The 27,209-nt window shown below is 39.7% G+C and overlaps 1 protein-coding gene across 1 annotated transcript in view; it reads right to left on the bottom strand.

The window, feature by feature from the left end:
- Positions 1–10,691: 10,691 nt before the first annotated feature.
- The window catches only part of LOC124718647 (mediator of RNA polymerase II transcription subunit 15-like), a 107,089-nt gene continuing 90,571 nt past the window's right edge, over positions 10,692–27,209 (bottom strand). Inside the window, exons 15-16 of the mRNA XM_047244276.1 lie at positions 20,051–20,202; positions 10,692–12,858 (exon numbers count right to left, since the gene is read on the bottom strand). Of these exons, the coding sequence (XP_047100232.1) occupies positions 12,845–12,858; positions 20,051–20,202 (166 nt within the window). The 3' untranslated portion in view covers positions 10,692–12,844. The remainder of the gene's footprint in view (positions 12,859–20,050; positions 20,203–27,209) is intronic.

Below are 27,209 nucleotides of genomic sequence, written 5' to 3'. Positions count from 1 at the left end.
CCCTTGGACAGCTCGTCCAGGGTCAACGTGCGCTGCAAACCGATGCGGCCGCAGCCGCTTCTTCGCTACCGCTGCCACTAAACGCTGTTGCACCTCCCTTTCGACCATACGTGGCAGCCGATGAGACCTGGCACGAGTGGTCTCGCCAGTTCAGGCGTTTCCTAGCTCCCCTCGGACCGAATGGCCGGGTGCGGGTGGCACAACCTCGCCTGTTGTTAGGCTCCCCACCTCATCGCATACGTCAACATGTGGTCCTCCCCACGGCGGGCGGAAGCCTTATCACACGACCGTTCGCCGATTTGCGGGGGAGGAATGTGGTGTCACCGCCAGACACCACACTTGCTAGGTGGTAGTTTAAATCGGCCGCGGTCCATTTAGTACATGTCGGACCCGCGTGTCGCCACTGTGTAATCGCAGACCTAGCGCCACCACCAAGGCAGGTCTCGTGATACGAGAGAGCACTCGCCCAGTTGTACGAGAACCTAGCTACCGACCAGATGTACGAAGCCTTTCTCTCTCATTAGCCGAGAGACAGAATAGCCATCAGCTAAGTTAATGGCTACGAACTAGCAAGGCGCCATTAGCCATACAGTGATTGAACTTAAAGTCTCCTGTGTATCATCAAGATCGATGTACCACAATGATATTAAAGATAAGTATTAATCCTGCTCCGTACTTTTCTTCCTAACATTAATTACGTATCCTGTTCCAGTACATCACGCCCGTCTGCGTTAGTCTAGCGTGCATTTTCAGCCATCTCAACTTCACGGTGTCGGCCCAGATACCGACACAACAATTTCTATTCTAATAGATAAGTTCAAGATATACTGTACTAGAAAGGGGAAAAAGGCTCCTCTGTGCCGATGTCCACAGACAAATTCTACAATACGAGGGCGAGTCAAATGAAAATCTTGAATTTGTAACAACAAATCGAAATTTCACGCCGTTATCCTTAAGTTGGTAAGTGTGCTACGAACAGCGTGCAGAATGGTCTGTAGGTGGCAGCATAGTGCAGATGCATACATACCGTCGCAGTATCAGTATAAAGATGGCCGCCCCATTTGCGACTTGCACCAGGGAAGAACAGCGTTCTGTTATTCGGTTTTTGCGTAGTGAAGGTGTGAAACCTATTGAAATTCATCGACGAATGAAGGTTCAGTACGGTGACGCATGTTTGTCACAGCAACAAGGCTACGAATGGAGTAGGAAGTTCGCAAATGGTGTGGCTTCAGTGGAAGATGCTCCTCGTCCAGGTCAGGAACAACGAGTTGTGACTCCACAGAACATTGCAGCAAATGAAGCCATAGTGAACGAAAACCGCCGAGTGACACTGAATGACACTGCAGCATGTTTACAGATTAGTCATGGGTCAGCACACCACATTGTGCATGATGTGCTCCAGTTTCACAAAGTGTCTGCAAGATGGGTGCCACGGCAGCTGACTCCTGAAATGAGAGACGTGTTGATGCTTGTGAAGAACTTCTTCGGCACTTAGAACGAGAAGGTGATGGCTTCCTTGCATGAATTGTTACTGGGGACAAAACAGTTGCAACAATCACAGACCTGCATTTTGAGTGTCTTCCTCATCCAACATACTCACCAGACCTTGCCCCAAGGGATTTCCATATGTCTGGACCACTCAGAGACACAATGAGAGGAAAGAAGTACCGTTCTGATGAAGAGGTATGCCATGCAGTGCATGAGTGGTTGCACAGACTACCAAAATAATTTTTTTCTAAAGGAATTTATGCACTTTGTAAGCACTGGAGGACTTGCATTGAGCATGGAGGAGATTATGTTGAAAAATAATACAGCTTTGTACCACTTCTGCACAATAAATAATATTTAAAAAAATATTTAAGGTTTTCATTTGACTCACCCTCGTAGTTCATAATGATGTGCCAGATTCCAGTGTTGACACGCAATGGCTGGCTGACAATAGTGTGCACATGCTAAAGATGTTGCTACAGAATACACAGTCCTCATTTGCATCAAATATTTTAGTGTTGTTTCTGTGAGTTACTTGGTGTTTCTCTGGTGCCATCATCTATCTGCTTTATTTTGTGATAGTTCTATGATCAGGGATAGATGGCTGAATTAACTACAAAAAATTTTCAAAATTGTAAATTTTGTGCTCAGAACAAATAAGTTGTCCATGATCAAAATGAAAGGAATGGAGGGAGAGAGATAGAGAGAGTAATTTTGTGAGAAATATATATAATGTGTAATATAAGTATCAGTAAAACATACTCATAAATTTGCAGGAATTTCTATTATTGATTTCTATAGCGCATATATTTTCACACATCTTTCAGACGTTTGGAGATGTTCACTTTATACATAGATATTCTGTGATTTGGGTTCTCAGTTTTTAACTGAAAACCATTTTTAATAACATTATTTTTACAATTCTGCAATTAACACTATTTTACATAGTTGCAACTTGTTAAAACTGGTACATAATATGTAAATAAAAATTGATCAAAATTCTATATATACATAGGCATCTTGGCAAATTACATGCACTCTAAAAGGAAAGAAAAACAATTCATACAGAATATATAAAACATCATTTACTGTTCACTCTTCACAGTGTGAACAAGTGTTTCTTTGTTACATTTCATCACATTATTTTCATAATACACAAAAATTCCCTTTTTACACCCACTTACAACGAGAAGAGACTAACTGGCTTTCACAATGAGAAATAGCATTAAGAATATAGACAAAAAGAACAATATGCTCTAGAAATTTTACAATGTACAAGGTTGCATTTTTCCTGCCTCTTTCAGAAATACATGTGGACTTCACAGACACAAACAATAATAACTGAGACAAAAACAAGAATTCAGTAATAATTGTAGTAACAATAATGCTCCATCCATTTTCTTTCATATTTTTAGATACCTCTAAACACGGAGCCTGGTTACAAAATTGTTCTAAATCTTCTTTAGCGTCACTCTAAAAACTGGCACACCAAGTCGATTTCAGTACAGCGGTGTTACAAAACAGGGAAGATTACTGCTTATATTGATACTGATGATACAGTTTAAATCAGATCAATTTCCTTAATGGCCCACAAAAGATCCTGAATAGTGCAACACATGCAGTAGATCTCGCACAGTGATAAAATAGTGATGTTCACAAGTTTTCCAGCATGAATGACACAATTATTTTTCCCTCTCCACTGATTTTATTTTAACATTCCCAGCAACTGCAGACTGCCACATTACATCCAAAAAACAAGAAGAACTTTTCACAAGTATTCTCAGAACTTTGATCCGTATCCATGAACTAGCTTGCATGAATTCGACACCATTGACAGGATGCTGGTATGACCGGAATTACACTTGCTTCAGAGCAAAATAACCCAGTTTGTGTCTGTTACATCCCATAAACAAGCTGTCCCAATTCCTAGACATTCAATTTATATCTTTGGACAGAAGTGCTATTGAGATGAGATAACCAAAAGCTGAAAGTATGGTCCAGGGTGTGACAATGTACACACATTGGTACCAGTGTCTAAGGCCAAATTTTCATTTAATCATTAAGACACTACTCAACACAAAGATGATATATGACATCGGCTGAGCCGAGGGTCAAAATTGAAAACATCAAACAGTCAGTGCTGCTACATGAACTTATCAGAAGTAATGCTCAGCTTCTTAATGAGAAAAACATAAAAGTTGCAATTATCTCAGCTTAAATGAAGTGGAAAACAAATTTTAACAGAAAAATACACATCAAATCAATTACAAATGCAATTGTTACAGCATAAATCTGTTCTTATGTCTTTCTGTGGCTAAAAAGCTAAACATCTCACTACCCAAAACTGAAAGATGGCAGAACCTTTGTGTACCTACCAGATTACTCCACTCATTTCTTGCATTACTGGAAGAAATGTCAATATTGTTTCTTCCAGGTGGGTCCTCATTTCAACTCTGTGCAAGAAATTACAAAGCCAAAATGTTACATGAGCACACAGCTATGTGACCTCCAAAACAAAAGAAACATAAGAAAAAACAAGTAAGATAAAGAGAAGGCCGGTGTGTGTTACTTTGGGATAGACTGTAGATGATCACATATGTTCAGCAGTGAAACAGCTCTTCAAAAATGCCTGCTGTCCTCTACATACCTGTCCAAGAGCTGATCTGAAACTCACATGAGAAGGTACAGTACAGGCAGGCACGGCGACAAACCCTCATATCCACTCACATAACAGAATGAAGCTTTTAACACACAGCTCTTTGCTGTCTGACAGCACCAGTGTGTACTCGTAGACAATCACATGCCTCATGGTGACCTCACATACATATGTGCTGAAGTTCAGCTACTGTATTTACTGAAAAAATTGTTGCATAGTGTGAGGTTCTCTTACTTGAAGCAGCATAGCTAACACTGGTAAAAATAAAGCCTTCCCTTTAGTCTTAATTACGTACTTTTGAACAAATTTGTTTTTCCATCCATAATGACCACCCAGACCCTCCGAGAAAACAAAAAGAAAAAAATGCTCCACATGATCACTCTGGAGCAATTATAAAAAAATTTACACCAATAATCAGCAGACCAACTGAGTGTGCCAATAACAACACTGCAAACAACAACTGAGATTTACTTGGTTTCCATATTGTGCAGAAAATTTTCAAAAGCGAGAAGAATTTTCTTGACTCTCTCACACACACACACACACACACACCACACACACACACACACACACACACACACACACACACACACACACACACACACTACTGCACTCCTATACAGCTGTGGACTGACTCTATGTGCATAAAGTTATGCTTCTGTAAAAAAACATCACATCTGATAGCTAATTGATGTTCTCATCTTCTACGCATTCAGTTCATTATGTTCTGTCACATGCATTGTTCAAAATGTTTTTCAAGTGATTAATTTGTAGCCTTTCTTATAAAATGGCTCCTTCATATGTATGAACATTTCTGTTTCGATATGCCACATACATGTCTACGGTGTGGGTGTTATACATGAATGATGATACAAATGATTCCCAGAGAGTTGGTAAATGTCAGAATAGCTGCAGACTGCAGACACATGTGATATCATCATCAAAACGTAAATTTTCAGATTGGGAGGAAAGAGAGAAGAAGAAGAAGAAGAAGAAGAAGAAGAGTTGTTGACCAACAACTCTTGACATTTTACTGGATAGGTAACAATAATAAGGTGTTCAAATAATTGGTGATTTTTAAATGGGGAACAAAATAAAGGCCAGCACAAACAATGGTGAATTGCTGTAAGTGTGTGTATGTTTAGTCCAATGGTAAATAGGAAGCACAAGAAGAACAAAACACACTGCTTATTACTTTCTAAACATATGCTGTAACTCAATGGAATGCTCTGTCAAGCTTAATAAAAAGAAATAAAAATAAACAACTTAACTGAAGAGTTTATGAGCAACCAGTCAGGACAGGTCAGAAGCTGGGCTCGAGTAGGCTCGCTCCTCCTCGCCACCGGACAGTATCTTGAGCCCAGTTTCGGAGCAACCCCTCATCCCATTGGGCACCTGCTCATTCCTTTCCTTCCTTCCTCAGTTTTGTTTCCTTGCCCAGTGCCAAGCAAAAGCAGTTCTATCTTTCAATTGCAGAAATATGTGGATTGCTTCTAAATGCTGGCCCTGATCCTTTCAGATGATTTGGCTCACTAATCATCTTTCCTCACACTTAGGCCACATTTTTTTATACTCCTCATAACATTGTTCAACAGTTGACATACACAATCTGTTTTCCTAGACAAGAATCATTGTTGTTTTAATAAGTTATTTATCTCAAAAAGCAAACATGAGGAAGATGTCCACTTGCATTTCAGGTAAAATGTTCATTAAAAAAGTTACATGAGAACATGTTGTGGACTGGCCCGCTCTGATTTTCTTCGTACATACAGTATCTGAAGGTCACTGCCTGGACAACATCAGATAGATTTCTGAATACTCTTAAGTATTATTCTATAACATTTTGAACAGAGCTACCTGTAGCTCTGTGCATAGAAAAATAGACTTCTAATTGTGAAGTTGGTGAATGTATTCTATTTGCTGATTGTATTCCCACTTGTAGCAACTTTTATATTTTTATTTAAATTCTATGGTTACTATCAATATGGAATGTGCAATAACAAATATTCAATGAGAGTACGAAAAATAACATACTTCCATATTTAACTGCAAATTACACAGGAATGAGAGTATTCACAGTCATTCAAAATTTGGTACAAAAAAGTGAAACATCAAAATAAAAAAGATATATATTTCTAGAGACAGACAGCATATATATATATATATATATATATATATATATATATATATATATATATATATATGTGTGTGTGTGTGTGTGTGTGTGTGTAGGGAAACATTCCACGTGGGAAAAATATATCTAAAAACAAAGATGATGTGACTTACCGAACGAAAGTGCTGGCAGGTCGATAGACACACAAACAAACACAAACATACACACAAAATTCTAGCTTTTGCAACAAACGGTTGCTTCGTCAGGAAAGAGGGAAGCAGAGGGAAAGACGAAAGGAAGTGGGTTTTAAGGGAGAGGGTAAGGAGTCATTCCAATCCCGGGAGCGGAAAGACTTACCTTAGGGGGAAAAAAGGACGGGTATACACTCGCACACACACACATATCCATCCACACATATACAGACACAAGCAGACAAAACTCTTTGTCTTTAAATATGTCTGCTTGTGTCTGTATATGTGTGGATGGATATGTGTGTGTGTGCGCGCGAGTGTATACCCGTCCTTTTTTCCCCCTAAGGTAAGTCTTTCCGCTCCCGGGATTGGAATGACTCCTTACCCTCTCCCTTAAAACCCACTTCCTTTCATCTTTCCCTCTCCTTCCCTCTTTCCTGACGAAGCAACCGTTTGTTGCGAAAGCTAGAATTTTGTGTGTATGTTTGTGTGTCTATCGACCTGCCAGCGCTTTCGTTTGGTAAGTCACATCACCTTTGTTTTTAGATATATATATATGTATATATATTTCATTTAACAATATTTCACATTATTATACCAAATTTTAATTAGTACAAAAGCTCGAATTTTTATGCAATTAGCAATTAAAAATAAAAATGTATTTCTATTATTAATTGTGACTGAAATGTTGTAACTCAGTATTTCAATCCGTACAAGGCCAGTTAAGTTACACACTGAGCAAGAGGTGACTCAGTCAAAATGTTTTATATTTAACAGTGCTCAGAAATCTTCAGTCAGTTTTTCAACTGTTTTGGAAAATGCATTTTATCGCTTGGGAAATTGATATGTGGGCACTGGCCTTCAAACCCAGAAAATCTAGGAGGGTCAGTGCATAAAGCCCTCTTGTAAGACTGCACCAGGGTATATTTTCTTATGCCAACTGCCACCTGATAATGCTTATTTTCTCTCTGAATTAAAGTTTAAAAGTGGAGTGCACCAAACAGGACGTTACAAAAGATTGATACAGCACTGACAAGAATAATGGAGGAACAATGTACATACTAAACTGTGAACACAGATTTTTACTACCATAAGCAGTTACTGCACGTGTGTACAAAAACTGTAATCTCAGCAGGTCCTTCACACCAAAAAAATATATATATCACTGTAGCAATAGCAACAACACTGTACACAAAAACTAGAGTGCTGCTCTACAACATAAAAAATAAAGTCAAATTGCCTTATTAAGACTATGTTTGCAGCTCATAATCTATCAAAACGTTGCCACTATTTACTTGTACGGCAAAATGAAGAGGGAGAGGCTAGAACAGGGAGGAAAAAGTGAAATACTGACAAATTGTTACATCAGTCACTCAGACCACAAAAGTCACACCAGTGACACAAAATAACACGTTAATAACAAAAGCTACCCAGCGCATCCCACACCAATTTCAACACACGTCCGACTGACAAAATCTTATTTGTATCTGATATGCTTATTGTCTGTCTTCACTCATAAAAGTAAGTTATTCTAACAATAAACTCTTAATATATTAATGTTGTATGTTAATGTTCTACATACGCATACAACTCATTTCAAGTGATAGTGTACAATGACTAGAAATATTTTGTGCAAGACAAAGATAAAGTAATATTAGTTTAAAATATTACTGGCAGGGTTTACACAAAGCTTTAAAATAAAGTCAAACTAATAATATATAAGATGCATACGCTGCGTCTGCTCTATTGTGGAAGCCCACTTTTCACCTTAGAAAGACTTCCCCAGCTGTGATAGAAGTGCTGCATATGCTTTACAGCTAGTTTGTCACGTGGATACAACTAAAAGTTGTGGATACTAACACAGTGGCAGATAAACCTAGTACATTAAACTACAGGAGGTAAAGACCAAGTCTAATGCCGAATGATCGCCAAATGTGGTCCTTCATTTACAAACACAAGTAGTTTAGGGAAAGAACTATAACAGTTAAAACACAAATACTGCCCGTGACAGAGCACTGCCTCCCAGGGTACTACAGAACAGTTACAAACTACAGAGCACGTTCATGACAAATATACCTGAGACGCTATATAGCACAAATAGACTATCATGGTTCATTTCCGTCTACAATTAAACTGACTGACTCTCAAATTTTGCTGCAGTTTTTAAATACTGATTGACTTCAAAGATCCCCAATCTTGAGACACACAATTACACAATTAATGCAGAAGTTCTCAAATCAAAGGTCAAATCAGTCCACAGAGGATAAACTGGAGATTATCAAGATGACAGTTGTCGCTGGAACTTCACTGATCACATGGAGGAGTCATTTGGATATTGTGAACAGACAATGGTCCCTAAGAAAATAAAATAGCAAGCAGGAGATCTATAAGAAGCATCCTTACACACTTAGCTTAAAAGCAGTTATAGTGTGTAGAGTGAACTGGGGGAATGCTGCCTGTTCACTCGAAGCTCTATGATCAAAATGGGAAGTGACATGTTACATTAAATTAGTGGCATTTATTGTAGTGTTAGCCTCTTCTCCTGACTGCATGAAGAATCTGAGATAGTAATTTTTTTTTTGCATCCCTAGCAACTTTGACATATAAGGAGAATTAATGATGTCCTAAAATAATGATCTTCACATGAAAAAACATTCAACATGACAAAAATGCCAAAAAAATTAATTAAATAACAGTTACAATTTGAAGAGGCACTAAAAACACTGAGAAGTTATGAAATTTTGAATTCAGGTTAGATAGTTATTTGTCAGGCAAAGTATATATCTGAGACCTACAATTGCCTCAATCTGCAATAAAATAATAAAATATATACAGTATAATTTGGAACACAGATGCCAAACAGTGACAACTTCCAATCAGAAGGGAGAGTAATGTACAAGTTTTGGTCAAAAAATCAGTGAAATAACTACACACTTCACTGAAAAGGAGCTAAACAACATGAAAAAAACAAGGTTTCTCTGAGTTATACATTAATAACCAAAATAACCAGAACTCCAAAAATTTTTTGTGCCTCAATTTACAACAGGACTGCAGCAAACTAAAACACTTGGAGAATTTAAACTGTGCAAACTTACTGGCCTTAGGCATGAAATGGTGTGTTTTTAAATAAAAAGCCTACTCAACAACTGATAGCAAGACAGATAACATATCTGTACATAAATATATATATATATATCTCAAAAAACTGGACTACAACAACGAGATAGTCAGCAACATGATGCAATGGATGCATCACAAATTAGTGAAAAAGTGTTACAATCACTGCTCCCCTAAAGGGGATGTCTCACAAATTGATGAATAAGAAATGGAGAAGCTTCTCGCAATGGAGCAAAATGATGTGACCATTATTACATTTTTATACAATTCCATTCTTTTCCTGTAACAAAATAACAACTCTGAAACCTTAAAAAGTTGCATCAGTCTTAACTTATTCAGCAGCAAACTTAACTGCCACTCGCACACACTTGCGACTCTAGGCTCTCTATCAAAGTGACAACAGGACACGAGCCACAGCACTCAGTACAAACAAACTGCAACTGACATGAAAGTGTATTTCTGAATTCTGCCCTACTGCGCCTAAGTTGCATTTATTTAGAATTGCCTCTGTCCTAACCTGAAAAGTCTCACCAGCATGAGGTCTGTCAGTTAATATTTGTTACGAAAAGCAAAATGCACATTTCTTGTGCCAACGTCAATTGCAGCTCGGATTGGAAACCGAAAACACGGCGACCTGGGCAGAGTTCAGTGTCTTGACACCTGAATCACAGATAAACATAGACAGTACCACTTTCGAACCACAACCGTCATCAGATTGGCAGACAGCGTAATTTAAATTTAATGTATCCTTAAGTAAAATATATAGCTTACAGCAGCTGCTATGATTTACAATTATTTTGTAGCAATCATTTACAGTAACAAATACAGTAATATATATTAAATGGAAGCCTTTTAAACCAGCCAATAATTAAAAGGATTGAACTGCAGCTTTACACTTACTTTTTAACACAATGTATGGCAAGCAAATACAGTGGAACACAAAATCATTAAAATCCTCAATACAAAACATTTTTACAATAAGAAAATTTCTTATTATGAAATTAGTAAAATGTGGAAGCGAATTCCCTGTCTTCCAAATAAATTTGATGTACACAGATGGTAAATACTACTTTGACATGATGAAAATAACAATTTAAAAAAATATTAAATCATGAAAGATCTCTGTGTAATGGTACATAATAACCGTTGCACCTCATTACTCATTTTGTGACCTCAGCAAGATACAATAATAAAACAAGTAAAATAGTACAATGTGAGGGGTGAAAAACAAATTACAAAACACTAGGAATAAAAATATAATACCAGCAACCAAAACATTCAGTGTGCAACCATAACTGGCAGCATAGGCGAAAAACTGACTATGTAAATACTTAGCAGCACTAACAATGAAAGTAAGCGAATGCAGTAGGAACAGTTTCCCAGTCACAATTTAAGGGGCTCCAAAGGGAAGACAATACTTTCTCTGGTGGCTCCACTTTTCACCCTACCTTCATTTTGCACCTCAGAAATTGAAAACAATGATTGTATAAAATCAGCATTCACACTTAACAGTCAATCACAAATACTGAAAGAATTCAGCTTTACATTGGCCTGACAACTACATATTTGATGACTATAAATATTAGCTGTTCAGTTAAATAATATTTAAAACAGGTAATTCTCACTCTAATTTATCTCAACCTTCTTTGCCCACACACACACACATACACACACACACACACACACAGAGAGAGAGAGAGAGAGAGAGATATAGAGAGATAGAGAGAGAAAAGTTGGGGGCTTAGAGCATTCCTTGACATATTGCACAAAACCCTTTGCTGCATAAGACTTCTGCAGCTCCCTGAGCAGTTTCTGTCATCTACAGATCACATAAATCAATTAGGTACAGAAGAATTGAAAAATAGCAAAGACCAGGAGAAAAGCACAACAAATTATTTAAAATGGAGTGTGCATATTTCCCACACCCTGTCCACTTACGAGAGGAGTGAAGTAACGAGCCCGAGGTGTACTAAACAGTTGCTACAGCTCTCTTAGATCATTAAGACACACCAGGTCATAAGATTGTAAAAGTGGCACATTTCACAGGTCCTCCTCTCGCAAGTTGTGTACTGTGGGATATGGAAAAAGGGCCTCTGGAGAAAAAGCAATGTGATGTAGCTACAGCCTTACTGCCAGTCATTCATCACATAAAACTCAGTTTAAAATACTCACTTCCGAGACATGCTACACTCACTGCTACTCTGATTTTTGTTACAAAGTAGCACTACCTGCAGTGCAAACAATCATTCCACATTCAAACGGACACACGGAGTGGGAACACCGTCCGTATCTCTATCGCCCTGTAGCTTCTCGGTGCAAATACATGTTACATTATTCATAAAAAAAATAAACTGGAGCTCATTGTCAATATACAAAATATCTTCGACCGGTGCTCGCTCTCGACATACAAAATACTCGCCCACCTGGCAAAACTTGCAGAGCTACAGTCAGCTACTCATATTCACTACTGGCAGCACAACGATTACACAAACATGTTCGGTTCTTCTGACTAAACAGTTTCTCAGAAACAAAATAAATTGTCTGGTAGTGAGTCAAGATACTGATAACTTGGACACACAGTTTTTAAACTAGTGCAGAAAATCAACTCAGAAGTTACTGAAATTGAGTACAAAAAAACGTAACTGACTGCTACGGGTACAGCAGTGTACACGTGATATACAAAGTGGATAAAAATGCAAAAGCTTTAAAAAAATCTACCTCCCATACCGGCAGCACACGTACTGACCTATGTACCCGCTTCACAGGAAAAGGCAACTACCGATTATTTATTTTTCACCTTACCGCGACACAGTGAATACTAAAAAGTCGGTCCTCGAGTCCACTAGTACAAGTGATACATTCTACGGTAATGCAGTAATGACACATTTTTCTGTTACTCCTTTACGCCAAACTGTCAGACTGACTGACTTTGTAACACATTTGTCCTCAGCCGGGAAGTACCTTCACGTGGCCATAGTCTCACACCGTCGAGGAGGCACTGTAATTGAATGCGTCCGATGTCTGTGAGTGTTCGGAACTGAGACGGCGGTGTCAGACTGCCAGTAGAGGGAAACTGGCAGCCTAAATTCGGTATCGGAGATTGGTGTGGTGCACGACTGCAGGTAGCTCACAGAGCTCCCGCCACGTAGCTCGGTGAGGGGGAGGGCAGAGGTCACCGCGCAGTGGCACCCGGCCCCCCTCCACTGTCTGCCACTCGTCTCTGCGAAATTCGGTCCAGGTCCGGTATCACTTGCAGGATGGCACTTTCATGTGGGCTGTTCAGTTTGAGACTCCTGCAATACAGAAATGTTGACCTCATTAAAGAGAGAGAGAGAGAGAGAGAGAGAGAGAGAGAGAGAGTAACAGATACAGAGCTTCACACATTTGTACATGTGTGTGTGAGTGTGTGGAGGGGACAGAAGCATTATATTATAATATTATGCATAAATAAGTGTATCTTTCAAATTAGGAGATACAACTGTTGACCTGTACTTAACTTCAAGGAGCAAAAAAATTTAGAAATATCAATCAACACATATAAAAATACACAACATTTTCTTAGCATTCACAACTATTAATTCCTTCCTTGTGGAGGAGAGGGGTGACAGGCTAGGAAATGCTAAAATGGAAGGCTAGCTCACTCAGAAAATAGGAGATAAATAATGTGTCAGCTTAAGTCCAAGATGATGATAGAGTAAGAAGTAAAGATGGATTAAGCAAAGAGGAATCAATAGTGCAGTTAATAACTAGTAGGGGAAAGAGACAGAAAAATAATTACTTTACATATGATAAATAATATAATATATACAAAAACTTATTATAAAGAAGTGTGCCTACAACACTATAAAAGTGTATCTAAATACAAAGATGATGTAACTTACCAAATGAAAGCGTTGGTATGTCAATAGACATACAAACAAACACAAACACACAAACAAAATTCAAGCTTTCACAACCAACAGTTGCTTCATCAGGAAAGAGAGAAGGAGAGGGAAAGAAGAAAGGATGTGGGTTTTAAGGGAGAGGGTAAGGAGTCATTCCAATCCCGGGAGCGGAAAGACTTACCTTAGGGGGAAAAAAGGACAGGCGTACACTCGTGCGCGCGCGCACACACACACACACACACACACACACACACACACACACACACACACACACACATCCATCTGCACATATACAGCTCTCCCTTAAAACCCACATCCTTTCTTCTTTCCCTCTCCTTCCCTCTTTCCTGATGAAGCAACCATTGGTTGCGAAAGCTTGAATTTTGTTTGTGTGTTTGTGTTTGTTTGTGTTTCTATCGACATACCAACGCTTTCGTTTGGTAAGTTACATCATTTTTGTTTTTAGATATATTTTTCCCAAGTGGAATGTTTCCCTCTATTATATTTACACTATAAAAGTGTACGCATAGCACTCCCATTCCTACTTTAGGGTGTTCAAGAATGATACAACCTGTTGGAAGAGTGCTTCTTACTTGCTGTGGATGTGATCCTCTTTTTGATTGACAAAGAAACTGGTTACAGATTCCAGTTCACAGTATTCATTATCACCTAGCAGTTATGTCGAGTTCCGGAAGGTAGTGAACGTGGTACCTACAGCCAAACGTGCTATACCAAAAGTGCCGACACCAGAAAAGTTAATTGATTAATCGATGTGTGAGCTGCACATTGTTTCGGTTCCACAAAATCTGTGCACACCTATCTTGCTAGCCAGGCCTCTTGGCAGGTTAGTGCTTGTGTGACACAAACTGAAGATACTGACACTGGACAAACAGGTAGCTTTCTGGCAGGGGTTTGTGTTCGCTGCAATGCCACACAAAGTAGAACTCTACACTCCATTTGGATTTGGCGAGATGCGGTTCCACTTCTACAGATATGTGACGACACAGACTTCACACAGATATGTGACGACACAGACTTCACACATCTGGACTATGGATTATCCATGTCATGTGTACGAATCACCTCTGCACACACAAAAAGTGGGTGTCTGTTGTATATGGAGCAACAATTGTAAAAACTACCCCTGAAAACTGGCAATGGTGCACATTGTTTCAGCAGGATAGTGTTAGGTCACATACACCTGACAACGCTGTCACTTTCCTGGACAGTGATAAAACGATTTTGAAGGGGTTGTGGCCCCCTCCACTTAATTTATCCTGTCTCGATCTTGCCGTGTCTCTTGAGGACCCTGCAGTGATCCTGCTCACAAAAATCCTCAAAAGAGCAGAAAGAAATCGAACGAGATGTTTTCGCTATTCCTCGACAAATATAAGAATGTGCAACATCCAACTACGTTATGTGAACATTATAATCGAAGGCCACTTTCTACTGCTTCTTTGACTACATTACTTTTCCATAAGGTTGCCTTATTTTCTGAACACCCCATATAATAAAGACCGACACACTAACTTATGAGCATAAATATTAATCACTATACTGACTAGGACAGTAAAATACATGCGTTGTGTGACCTCTCTTTATATAGTAACTGTGCTAGATGAGAGAAGTATATTAGTTATCTTACAAATATGGAATACAAGTAATACAGTACCCTGCAAATCCAGAATAAATAAGACGGAAGAAAAAATTGCAGTCCTAGATAACTCTTGACAAATTCCTAATGACATATCACTGTTTTCAGCAAAAGTGAAATGTAATACAATCTGCCGAACAGTTCAAAGACTACATTACCCTGTGGATTGGGATGATGTGTTATTACTATTTCTCTGCATAGCAAAGAGTTTGAATGACTGGGTAAGGAAAAATAAGGCAGTCTATTGCTGACACCATTGCAGAATTACTGGAAAACTTCTGGAATGCGTCACGGTCATCAAACACCTGACAGAAATCCCCACAAAGCAATGTGTGGTGGAATGAATACATGAAAATCAGTAGTAGAAATAAAGTAATGGGAAGTCTGGGATGGAATAACTGAAATAGGATAGATTCCTACTCACAACAAAAAGGAGACTTTGAGTTCAGTGTGCTGCATACTGCCCTATTTCATATTATTGTTAAAATCAGTATTAGTGTATGACATGAGAGCACTTGTTGAAGGAATTTTGGATAAGTGCCATCTATCCGTTAAAGAAACCATTCAGAAGACTACAGTGTGTAGTGCTGCAGTGTTTGTAGTCCAATGAGAAGGACTGAGGGGGGAATGCAAGGGTTTGTTACAAGGACTGACCCACACAAAAAAGAAGCATAACAACACAGGAAATGGCAATGTTGGAATAAAGGAGATGCTGTTCTGTGAATTTCTGTTGTGGAAATAATTCTGCAAGTTATTTAAAGACCAAATATTGAATTTTGGCTGAAACTGTCTCCAAACAAGATTTATGAGAATGGGACAAGACATTAGGCCATTGCCCTCTCACTCCATATGCAAAGAGGCTATTGTTGATAGACAATACCCGTTGGCACACAGTATACTTATGTAGCTGCAGATATGCACACTAGAGTTCTGTGAACGCATTTAAAGAAATGTCATATACTTTACTCAGCACTTTTGCTGGTCTTATCCTTCGCACTGTAACTACTTGTTACCAGATAAGGTCAGATGCTTCACTTCTGGTGAGCCCTCAGACTGCCAACAAAGAACCTGTAAGCATCAGAATTATGATTGCTTCATCATGGCAGCGGGGGGAGGAGGGGGGGAGGGGGGGGGGGGGGGGAAGTACACTAGAAAAGTGGACACAGATGGGAAAATTTTGTGTTGTACCCATATGTGGACCAAGTTCCTTGCTCTACCGACTGTATGCCTCACATAACTCATTCCTGTGAACTAAGATGGAAGACCAGAGACCAGGCGGATAGAACCAATATAGCAGGTAGTTTCCGAATATAGTCAAAAATACACACATCAAAAAAAGTTTTGCATCACGTCGGTTCCACGAGTTCCGGAACGTGTACAGAAAATTGGGATAGAGATCAATATAAACATCATTTCTGCCCTTTTTATTGCTGCACCACCAAACAGAGAGACCTCCAGAGGTGGTGGTCCAGATTGCTGTACACACCAGTACCCCAATACTCAGAAGCATGTCCTCTTCCATTGAAGCATGCCTGTATTCGTCATGGCATACTATCCACAAGTTCATCAAGGTACTGTCAGTCCATATTGTCCCACTCCTCAACGGCGGTGTATAACCCTCAGGGTGGTTGGTGGGTCACATCGTCCATAAACAGCCCTTTTCAATCTATCCTAGGCATGTTCGATAGGGTTCATGTCTGGAGAACATGCTGGCCACTCTAGTCAAGCGATGTCGTTATCCCGAAGGAAGTCATTCACAAGATGTGAATGATGGGGGTGCGAACTGTCGTCCATGAAGATGAATGCCTCGCCAATATGCTGCTGATACGGCTGCACTATTGGTCAGAGGATAGCATTCATGTATCGTACAGACATTACTGCGCCTTCCGTGACCATCAGCAGTGTACGTCAGCCACACCTAATGCCACCCCAAAACAGCAGGGAACCTCCACCCTGCTGCACTCGCTGGACAGTGTGTCTAAGGCATTCAGCCTGACCAGGTTGCCTCCAAACATGTCAGACGATAGTCCGGTTGAAGGTATATGTGACACTCATCAGTGAAGAGAACGTGATGTCAATCCTGAGCAGTCCATTCGGCACGTTGCTGGGCCAATCTGTACTGCACTGCATGGTGTCGTGGTTGCAACAATGGACCTCGCCATGGACGTCAGGAGTGAAGTTGCGCATCATGCAGTCTATTGCGCACAGTTTGAGTTGTAACACGATGTCCTGTGGCTGCACGAAAAGTATTATTCAACATGATGGCATTGCTGTCACGGTTCCTCCGAGCCATAATCCGTAGGTACCGGTCATCCACTGCAGTAGTAGCCCTTGCGCAGCCTGACCGAGGCATGTCATCGACAGTTCCTGTCTCTGTGTATCTCCTCCATGTCCAAACAACATCACTTTTGTTCACTCTGAGATACTTCCCTTGTTGAGAGCCCTTCCTGGCACAAAGTAACAATGCGGACACGATCGAGCCTCGTTATTGACCATTTAGGCATGGTTAACTACAGACAGCACGAGCCATATACCTCCTCCCTGGTAGAATGATTGGAACTGATCGGCTGTTGGTCTCCCTCCGTCACAGGTTTAGTGACATCTCTGAACAGTAAAAGGGACTGTGTCTGTGATATAATATCCACAGTCAATGTCTACCTTCAGGAGTTCTGGGAACCGGGGTGATGCAAAACACAAATCATGTAAAATGTCAGTGATATTACACAGATGTCTAAATTTTCAAATGTTTCATCAACTACAAAAAGACTCTCAGGCCATTCTGTGCCCAGTAACCTATAGGTCAACTTTGACGAAATTTGTACAGAATATATCTAAAGTGACTTGGCTGAATTTCTGTTATGTTTCAGCTCCATCTGAAGCTCAATGTATATACTACTATTTTCAATACTGGACACATGATTAAAAAATCCTCGAGTTTACCAACCATTGTACCTGACCTAATAGAGCTAGGATCCTGCAACTTTCCATCTCAGCAAAACGCCTTGCACAGAACATATAAATGAAAATCAGAAAGCAATGCTATTTGACATCAAATATCTTAATTCCAACACCAATAATTTTATAATAATTTACACCACATTACAGAGTACGTTTAAGTCTGTTAGAAACATCTATTCTAATTTTGGTATAATGTCAGTAAAAGTATAAAAATTTGTCTTAAATTTTGAGTTTTTAACAGTATCTTTAAATGTTGTTTGTTAATTTCATGGATAATAAAATTTATGTTCGTATTTCCTTTTTTAAAACACGTCAGTTGCATTGTTGCCTTACAGGTTTACTGTTGTACTGAATTATACTAAACAAAGAGTTCGAAATTACAAGACAGGTTACTACCATGCATTACAGTGACTTGAAAAATGAAAGAATATCAGTTAACTCTTTACAGCTTTGAAAAGAATTCTGTATGTCATTTAACAAAATCTGTAAAGAACTAAAACTTATAATTTTTTTCTTTAGACAAAAAACAGCTGCGTAACTGACAAAGTGGTTTCTGTTCAGATGAAGATGCTCAGATATGCTTTTGATATTTGTCTCTCCCCATCTCTACAGCACTGACATCCCTGCTAGCCTTGGCAGTCACTATCTCACTACACACGTAGCGGGCCTTTCATACAGGACAAATGCCACCTCATTAGAGAGATCTCCTTAGCAATGAAGTGCCCACTAACAAATTTTCCTTTTTTGTCATCAGTCCAAAGAATGGCTAGGTACAGATCTCCACTCTTGTCCATCCTGTTCAAGTCTTGTTTTGTATAGCTACTGCATTCTACCTCCACCTGAATGTTCATATTGTGGTAAAACATTAGTCCCCCTCCATAATTTTTACCCCCAATATTTATTCCTCGATCCCTCAGGATGCGTCATATCAACCAACCCCTTCTTTTAGAGACATTGTGCCATTTCTCTACTCTCAAATTTGATTCAATATATCTTCATTAATTATCTGATCCATGCATCTAATCTTCATCATTCTTCCACACTTCTATTCTCCTCTCATCTCTACTATCCATCACCCACTTTTCACATCTATGTAGCACTAGATACCAAACAAATGCTTCCAAAAAAAAAAAGTTCTAAATATTCAAATTTATTCAGGAGAACCTGAAGGCCAAGTGCAAAATTTCAGAGGTCGTTCGTGGATATTTTCTGAGTATTTTGATGTAAGGAACCCTTCATTATTGGTGGCTTGTTACACAATAAACTGCACCGCTACAAAGATCTCTGCAAGACAGTGCAAATGTCGACAGTATGCGCTGTGCGTCTTGTTTGGAAACAATCTCGTTCCATTTACTCACCGTACTAGTTGTTAGCAGACAGTTGTGGCCACTTTACTCTTCGCCCTCAAGCTCGCATTCAGTACCGTTCAGTCCTGTCTTCGGCTTGTTTATCCGCCAACGTCAGTTGTACACAAACAGCAGTGTCGACCAGTTTATCGATGAAGAGTCAGCCATTATGTACCTCACACGATGTAAGAACAGCCCGATAACACGATGTCGACCTACTCCCGGAGTGACGGCAACCACATCACAGTACTTCTGCATTACTCTGTTTGTTTTGTACATTTCTGTTACTGCATATTACAGGCTTTTTCGCTTTTCTATGGTATTTTCACCAAAGCAAAGGCAATTGGCTTAATAAACTGAGTAAATCTAATTACATTATTACTCTGTAATGTGTCAACTTAGACCACAGGTCCTTTAAAGCAAAAAACTCAAAAAATATCCCTGAACAATGTCTGAAATATTGTCGGTGGGGTTCAGGTACACCCTGTATTCGCCATTAACGTATTACACAATTTCACGGAAGCTTCTCTCACTATTCCTGAGAGGTAGGTGTGAGCCAGATTCATTCTGTTTTATAACTAACAGTAAGGCTCACAAAACAGCAGCAACACCCTGACAGCTTTTAAACTGGACAGAACCTCACCCTCTGGGCCGCCGTGGCGGTGTCCGTCGGCGGCCTTCCTGCGCCCCGTAGCGGCGCTCTGCTGGGTCTGTTGCCGGTAGTGCTGCGGCTGCGGCTCGGCATACGAATCGGGGCGAGGGTACTTGGCGGCCGAGCCAGGGGTTACCTGGTACCTGAACACAACCACTCCTTCACCAACCACAGCCTGCCGAGGGCAGAATAATCGGTAATGCGTCAGACAGCGGCACGGACACACTGACAAACTGCTACTGGCTACAACCGGTACAATCAATAACAAGAGAAGTACAGCATGCAAATGTGGAAACATTCTTTCAAAAAGAGCGCAGGAAAAATGTATGGGTTTTTCTACAGAATTCCTCTGCTTTGAGATCGAATTTAACAATCAGTAAGCCGAGTGACTTCCTCCATTGTGTGTATTCCTCTTACCTTCTCCATGCTTTTTGATAAAGTGTATTAGGGCAAAAGGCATTTAAAAAAGAATGAACCAGTTTCAACCATTTATATTTGTTGACGGACACAACCTACGAAACAAGGATAAACTGCAAAATACTCATAAAACTTTAAAAGTTTCTTTCTACAATTTGCTACATTATTACAATTACTCTTATGATTTAATAAAAAATATTCTACCTTACAACACGGCTGACATTCTGTGAAGGAAATTTCTGTTGATAAGAATGGATGTGGCACAGAGTTTTAGAGAAATACCATTAGATGCTGGTCTGTAACTCTATTGTCAGCAGTTCGTGGGCTTGTGTCTGCCCTGCTGACTCTCAATTGCAGGACCCCAGGTTTGATTTGTAGCCCGGTCAGTGATTTTCTCCACTTGGGACTGGGTGCGCGTGTCGTCCTCGTCGTCATTTCACCACTGTCGACATGCAACTCGCCGAAGTAGCATCAGATAATGAGACTTGCACCACGTGGACGAACTCTGCATAAGGGGACTCCTGGCCAAATACATCGTGTGCATATTTTGTTATGTGAATCTATCACATTTATACCCTCGGCCCAAAGCCAACTGTCTCCACTTTACAGGGGCTTTCCGTGTGTTACATTTGCACATCTCCGTGTCAATGATTGTAATCCAGCAGACTTTTTGTCAGTGCTTAGAGGTTGCACCATCTGTGGCGGTAAACATTTGATGTCAGACACAGGATGTCTGTGTGAGTGTAAGAGTCTGACGTTCACTTCTAATGTAAGAGCTGAGAGCATTTGGCAAGTTTTTCAGTGGAGCCACTGAGAACTTGCAGTTCCATATATATCTCTATGGTGAATGTGAAGATGACTTTTGTCTTCGAACTGTAGTGACTACAATCAGTGATGGTTTTTCCTGCTGGTAATAAAAGGAAGCGTGTCAATATTTGCCACACTCTCTTACAGGACACAAAACACTTGAGATTTTTATCACTGTTCATTTTCTCAGATGAGGGAATATTTCTTATTTAATGTAAAGATAACCAGCATAACATGCATGTATAAGGATCACAGAAACCTCTATATACCATTGAATGTGAAATAAATTAAGTAAGTATGTTTTGTGCCATTTGTTATGGAATGATGCATAGCAAAATCTTTCTGCGGACAACACGGTGACAAGCATGAGCTATGTTGAAATTCCACAGACATGTTTGTTTCCACAACTTCAGGAGGGATCTAATAATTTCATATTACAATACGACATCAACACAGAGCAGTCATTGTTGTACAGGGCACAAGGGACCCTGAGACACTGCTCTACATTCTTGACCTCTAAGATCCTAGTTACATAAATGAGCTCAAAGAGGGAAAATAGCTGCAGTGACTTCTTTCAGTGCAGAGATCTTATATTGTGCATACTGAAAATTTGGTTATTGTCTACATGTTGTTCATGGGGTTAGTGGTGGACACATACAGCATTTGTAATAATAAGGCAAAAAACTTATGGTTTTGTAGATATTTTGCAATTTGTCCCAGTCCTGTAGCACGTTTCCATCAATAAATAAAAATTGTTAAAATCATACTTTATGAAACAACCTATATATTTTCCCAGAATTATTTTATCACATCTCATTACTACAGTGTTATACTAGAGGTGGCATCTTACACAAAGCTGTTAAAAATGGGAATAGACTCATACATCAACTTTATGTCTTCAACTGCAGCATTATGTAATCAAAATCAGACATTACTTTACAGACTTTCTCAGAGCTCTTTTACATTATTTCTTTATGGCCCATTCTGTTTGGATGTTTGTCTTTATGTTCCCCATGTATTACTCCTTTTCTTTCTGCATGGTTCTCAGTACACTGTTCCCTCTTATATCTGTTCCCCCCCATACTTCTTATTCCTTCTGCCAAATAATTTCCCGTGGGACAATCTCTTCTCCATCACCAGCCCTCAGGCTACCATTTCCTGGTTTACCCTACCACGGTGAACAAGGTCTCAAAATGTAAGCAAATGAGGTGCATTTACTCCAGAGAAGGGTTTTGCGAAAAAGTTAGAACAATTTTCCATCTCCTTTATGTGCCTTTACACTAATCAGTGCCTCGCTTATTAACTCTTTGACTGCTCTGGACACGTTAATGCACGACGCTGCTACTGCCCTGGGTGCTCAGTATGCATTTATGAGTGCCTCTGATTCTTCTGTTGGGTGCTATAGATGTGAGAACACATGATCTCCTGCCTACGCCTTTGTGCTCTCGACGTATAAAGGCAGGGTGCTGCTCAGGTCTCTGCACGAGGCACTTAGTGGCCAAGTAGCCACATTTCTGCCCCGAGTGCTCAGCAACTTTCCACTGTTCGGTCTGTGTGCATTTGCTGCTGTGATCTTATTTGTGTTGCTGTTTTCACCTTTATTTTTAACTGAGAACACGGCATGCTGTTGTGATGGCAATTATACCTGGTACTGGCACCACAAGATAAACGAAACTGAAGTGTAATATCAGAGATCTCTACATAAAGACCATTGCAGTAGTGTTGTTGGAGACACTAGTGGGCAAGCTGGTATAATTACATGTAGCTGTAATGCATTCTAAAGGTTGTAAATAAACAAAAGATCTTGATATAAACTGAAATAATTAAAACGTTCAGTTACTTGGCAATTACTTCTTGTCACAAATTTTGACAAAAGCCGAATATCCAACACATAAATTCATAAATATTAGCGTGTGCAACACTACAGTCTTCTTTTCTGATGCAACATTAAATGCTGTTAAAAGAAGCAAATTCCAATAAAAAATAAAAAAAGGTATAGTTACTTCTATATCCCGGTAGATAAAAAAGTTTTGAGTATTAATCACATGGCTATATACACATTTCTTTGCATGCTATCATTTGCAGAAAACCTCATTTGGATACCTTGAACAGTTTATGAAATACGATGGGTGTTAAGACCACATGTTTACGGCATATCAGACGGATATATACACACACACCTCGTTTCAATATCCTGAACAGTTTATGAAATACAATGGGTGTTAAGGCCACGTTACACGTTGTGTACAGACAGAACACTGGGTGCAATGCACGCACCCTCCAATAGGTAAAAACCAATATCTTGAGAATAGTGATACGTACTGCTCTGTTATCTTATTTAAATAAAGTTTCAAAATATTAGCTACACTTCACATACAGCAATCATTGTCCTAAAATACATGCAATGTCCACGCAATGCGCTTTTATCTCAGCAAAAATCTTAAAATTCCATACAATGCTGTATTTAACTGGATGCTGCATAGTAACTAAGATGAATAACAAAAGGAAACATATGTAACATTTTGGCTGTGCCTCACCTGAGCTCTGGAAAGTAAGTGAAATGAAGTATCCTCAACACAATAGAACCAACGGTCACATAGTACTGGTACAAGAAACTCAATCTATTTCTGTTATGTAGATTTCTGCAGCAGATACCAATTTTAAATAAAACATTTTGTTAGTGAACTGTATTGTGTAATAACAAGCTGAAAACATTAAAAATACCACATACATCTAAATTCCTGCTCTCAGCAACACAGCTAAACTCGCAGCAGTCAAGTATCTACTGCGGCAGCCAGCCCAGTTAGCCGTGCGGTCTAACGCACTGCTTTCCAGGCGGCACGAATCCACCCGGCAGATTAGTGTCGGGGTCTGGTATGCCAGGCAGTCTGTGGATGGTTTTTAAGGCAGTTTTCCATCCGCCTCAGCAAATGTGAGCTGGTTCCCATTATTCTCCCACAGTTACGCTATGTCGGCGATTGCTGCACAAACACTTTCTCCACGTACACCATAATTACTCTACCACGAAAACCTTGTGAACCGCACAATAACCCTGGGTTCGGTGTGAGGCAACAGTGGGGCGAGTTGACTGCACTGTAGCCTGTTGTGGTGTTGTGAACCACCGAGGGCTACGGCGGGAATGAAGCCTTTCCCCAGTTTCGTACAATACAATACATACTGTGGCACACTTAACATTTAAAAGACCCTCGAGTGTGTCGGTGACTGACACACTGTCAACTGACCAACTGAAGTGAGTTTTGGAGCTTTAGATGTGTTTCTTGCAATTTGCATGCAAAACGTACTGCAGAATGCACTGCTAAGCACCTTAAAATTAGAATGTAGTAAGCAGAAGAATTAAACTACAGTAAACATGATAGAAACAGAAAGGAGTGGGGCAGTCACTATGTAACAGTGACAGAACACATCCATACCTCTGGTTATGAAACTGTTTAGACTATAGTTATAACCAAGTTTCTAATTATGCACATGTGCAGACAGTTGTCTTAAGTAATGACAATGAAAACAGAGCAACTGACATGTCCAAATTCTATACATTAGTATGAGGATCATTTAAAAAATAATACACCCTTTTTCGTTTATCTACATATTTCTTTGTTTCACAGCATGTCTTTATAACACTTGAACATAATTTCCCAGACTCTCCAGGACTGATTTCTACCAGCTTTACTACTCTGTCCAATATAAAATCTGGATTCATCAGTTGAATTTCTCAGGAAATAGTGCCAACAGCTGTTCCACAGAAGTAAAACAAAATTCACACAAAAGCTGTTAAAATTTTTGGAATAAGCTGAAGACTAATCGATTTTTCTTGATGCTGCAGAAAGTGTGAGGTGATACTTCCTAGGCATATTCATACTGCTTTTTGGTTAAGACACTAGTGAAATTTTGTAAATACTACACACAGGTGGGCAACTAGATTCATCCTTCCCAAATTTTTGTGAAAGGCATCTGACACTGTACCACACTGTCAAGTGATAACAGATATGTGAAGATGTTTTACGGGATGTTGAATGTTTGACAGAAGTAAAATTAACATTGAATGCCCCAAGGAAGGAAAATAGGACCATCAGTTTTCTTAAATTACTTAAATTAATTGGTCAATGGTGCTGTTGCTGGCAGAGACACATTGTTGCTGGATAACAAAAGAGAAAGAACTAGATAGTGCCCAATTATAAGACCACTGGTAAACTTGTGCAGCCTGTAACACGATTTAAATGTCTCAGGATAACAGTACGAAGTGATACAAAGTGGGATGAGCGTGTGGAATTGATAGCGCAAACGGTAAACTGAAGATTTGTTGGAAGAATTCTGGGAAGTATGGTGCATCAGTAGAGAAAGGTGCACATCAGGCTGTTTTAGAGTACTGTTCCCACACCTGGAACCCTTATCGAAGAGGCACGACAGCAGATGTCAAATTATTTCACAAATGTGTTGTTAGGATTGTAACAGATCAGTAGAGCCCATATGAAATTGTAGCAGAGGAAACAAATTAGATACTTCACAAAAGAGGCAATACTCTTGCCATGATGCCCTGTTCAATACCTTTGGAAAATCTATATTCAAGGAAGACTGTGAAACAAGACTCGTGCTCCTGAAGTATATCTCGTGTAACATTCACAAGCACGTGATCAGAAATATTAGTTTGTATTAACACACCAGTGAAAATAATCATTTTTTGAAACTATGATGTAACAGGATAAGTACAAAATATTCACCCAGCGCAGGCAGCAGAACACATATATAAAGGTATTTAAATTTGCAAGTTTTCAGGGCCAGTGTCTCCTTCTTATGGCAGAAGAGTTGAAGGGGAAGGAAGAGGGGTGAAGGAAAAAGATTGGTGAGGTTTATGAAATGGGGAGAGTTCAGAAAAAACACGCAAACCCCAGTGTCAGGGGAGACTTATCAAATGGAATAAGCTGGAAAGACTCCCTTTCGATCCTTCTGCCAGAAGGATCTCTTGCTGCGACTTGATGAGTAGATTTTTTATCCATCCAATTACAGTGTGTATAAACAGCAAATTATTCCTCGCTCTATCTGCTAATGGAGAGGGATGAGAAGCTTGATGACAACTGGAGCACAGCTTTTGGGAAAGTTTTAAATGAAATGATTCTGCTTTTGTCTACTAAAACATTATTTATTGCAACAGAAATTCTGACATGTGGTCATTTGCAAGTTCTCTGGGATGTTGTAATCCAGCCGATAATATGAGGGTTGGAACTTTAATAGTGGCAACTATTTATTTACAGTTTGTACAAAATAGACAGGTGTTTCAAAGTTTTACTGACCTTCAGAGTAGTCACCAGCATTGTGTATAACCTGTTGCCAGCAATGTGGAAGTCGTAGGATACTCTTAGCAGTGCCAGTTGTGTTGACAGTTCGAATGGCGCAGTCTATTGCCCGATGAATTTGTATCAGTTCTGAAGTGAATGCCGTGAAGTGTTTCCTTCAGTTTAGAAATGGAGTTGAACTCACAAGGGCTTAAGTCAGTGGAGTGCACCAGGTGGTATAACACTTAGCAGCCCCATCAGTCAAACAAATCGGTAACAGTTTGCACTGTACGTGCTTGAGCATTGTCCTGCAAAATGATGGTCAGGTCCTGCAGAAAGTGTCATCACTTCTGTCTCTAAGCTGGTCGTAGGTTGTGTTCCAAAAATGAACAGCATAGAGACAGAAGTGATGACACTTTCTGCAGGATCTGACCATCATTTTGCAGGACAACGCTCAAGCACGTACAGTGCAAGCTGTTACCGATTTGTTTGACTGATGGAGCTGCTAAGTGCTATACCACATACTGCACTCCCCTGACTTAAGCCCTCGTAAGTTCAACTTGATTTCTAAACTGAAAGAAACACTTCACGGCATTCGCTTCAGAACTGCTACAAATTCATCAGGCAATAGACCACGC

This window comes from Schistocerca piceifrons, chromosome 10 (genome assembly GCF_021461385.2).
Source record: "Schistocerca piceifrons isolate TAMUIC-IGC-003096 chromosome 10, iqSchPice1.1, whole genome shotgun sequence".
Classification (NCBI taxonomy): Eukaryota; Metazoa; Arthropoda; class Insecta; order Orthoptera; family Acrididae; genus Schistocerca; species Schistocerca piceifrons.
This window is presented reverse-complemented; position numbering and strand designations above follow the sequence as displayed.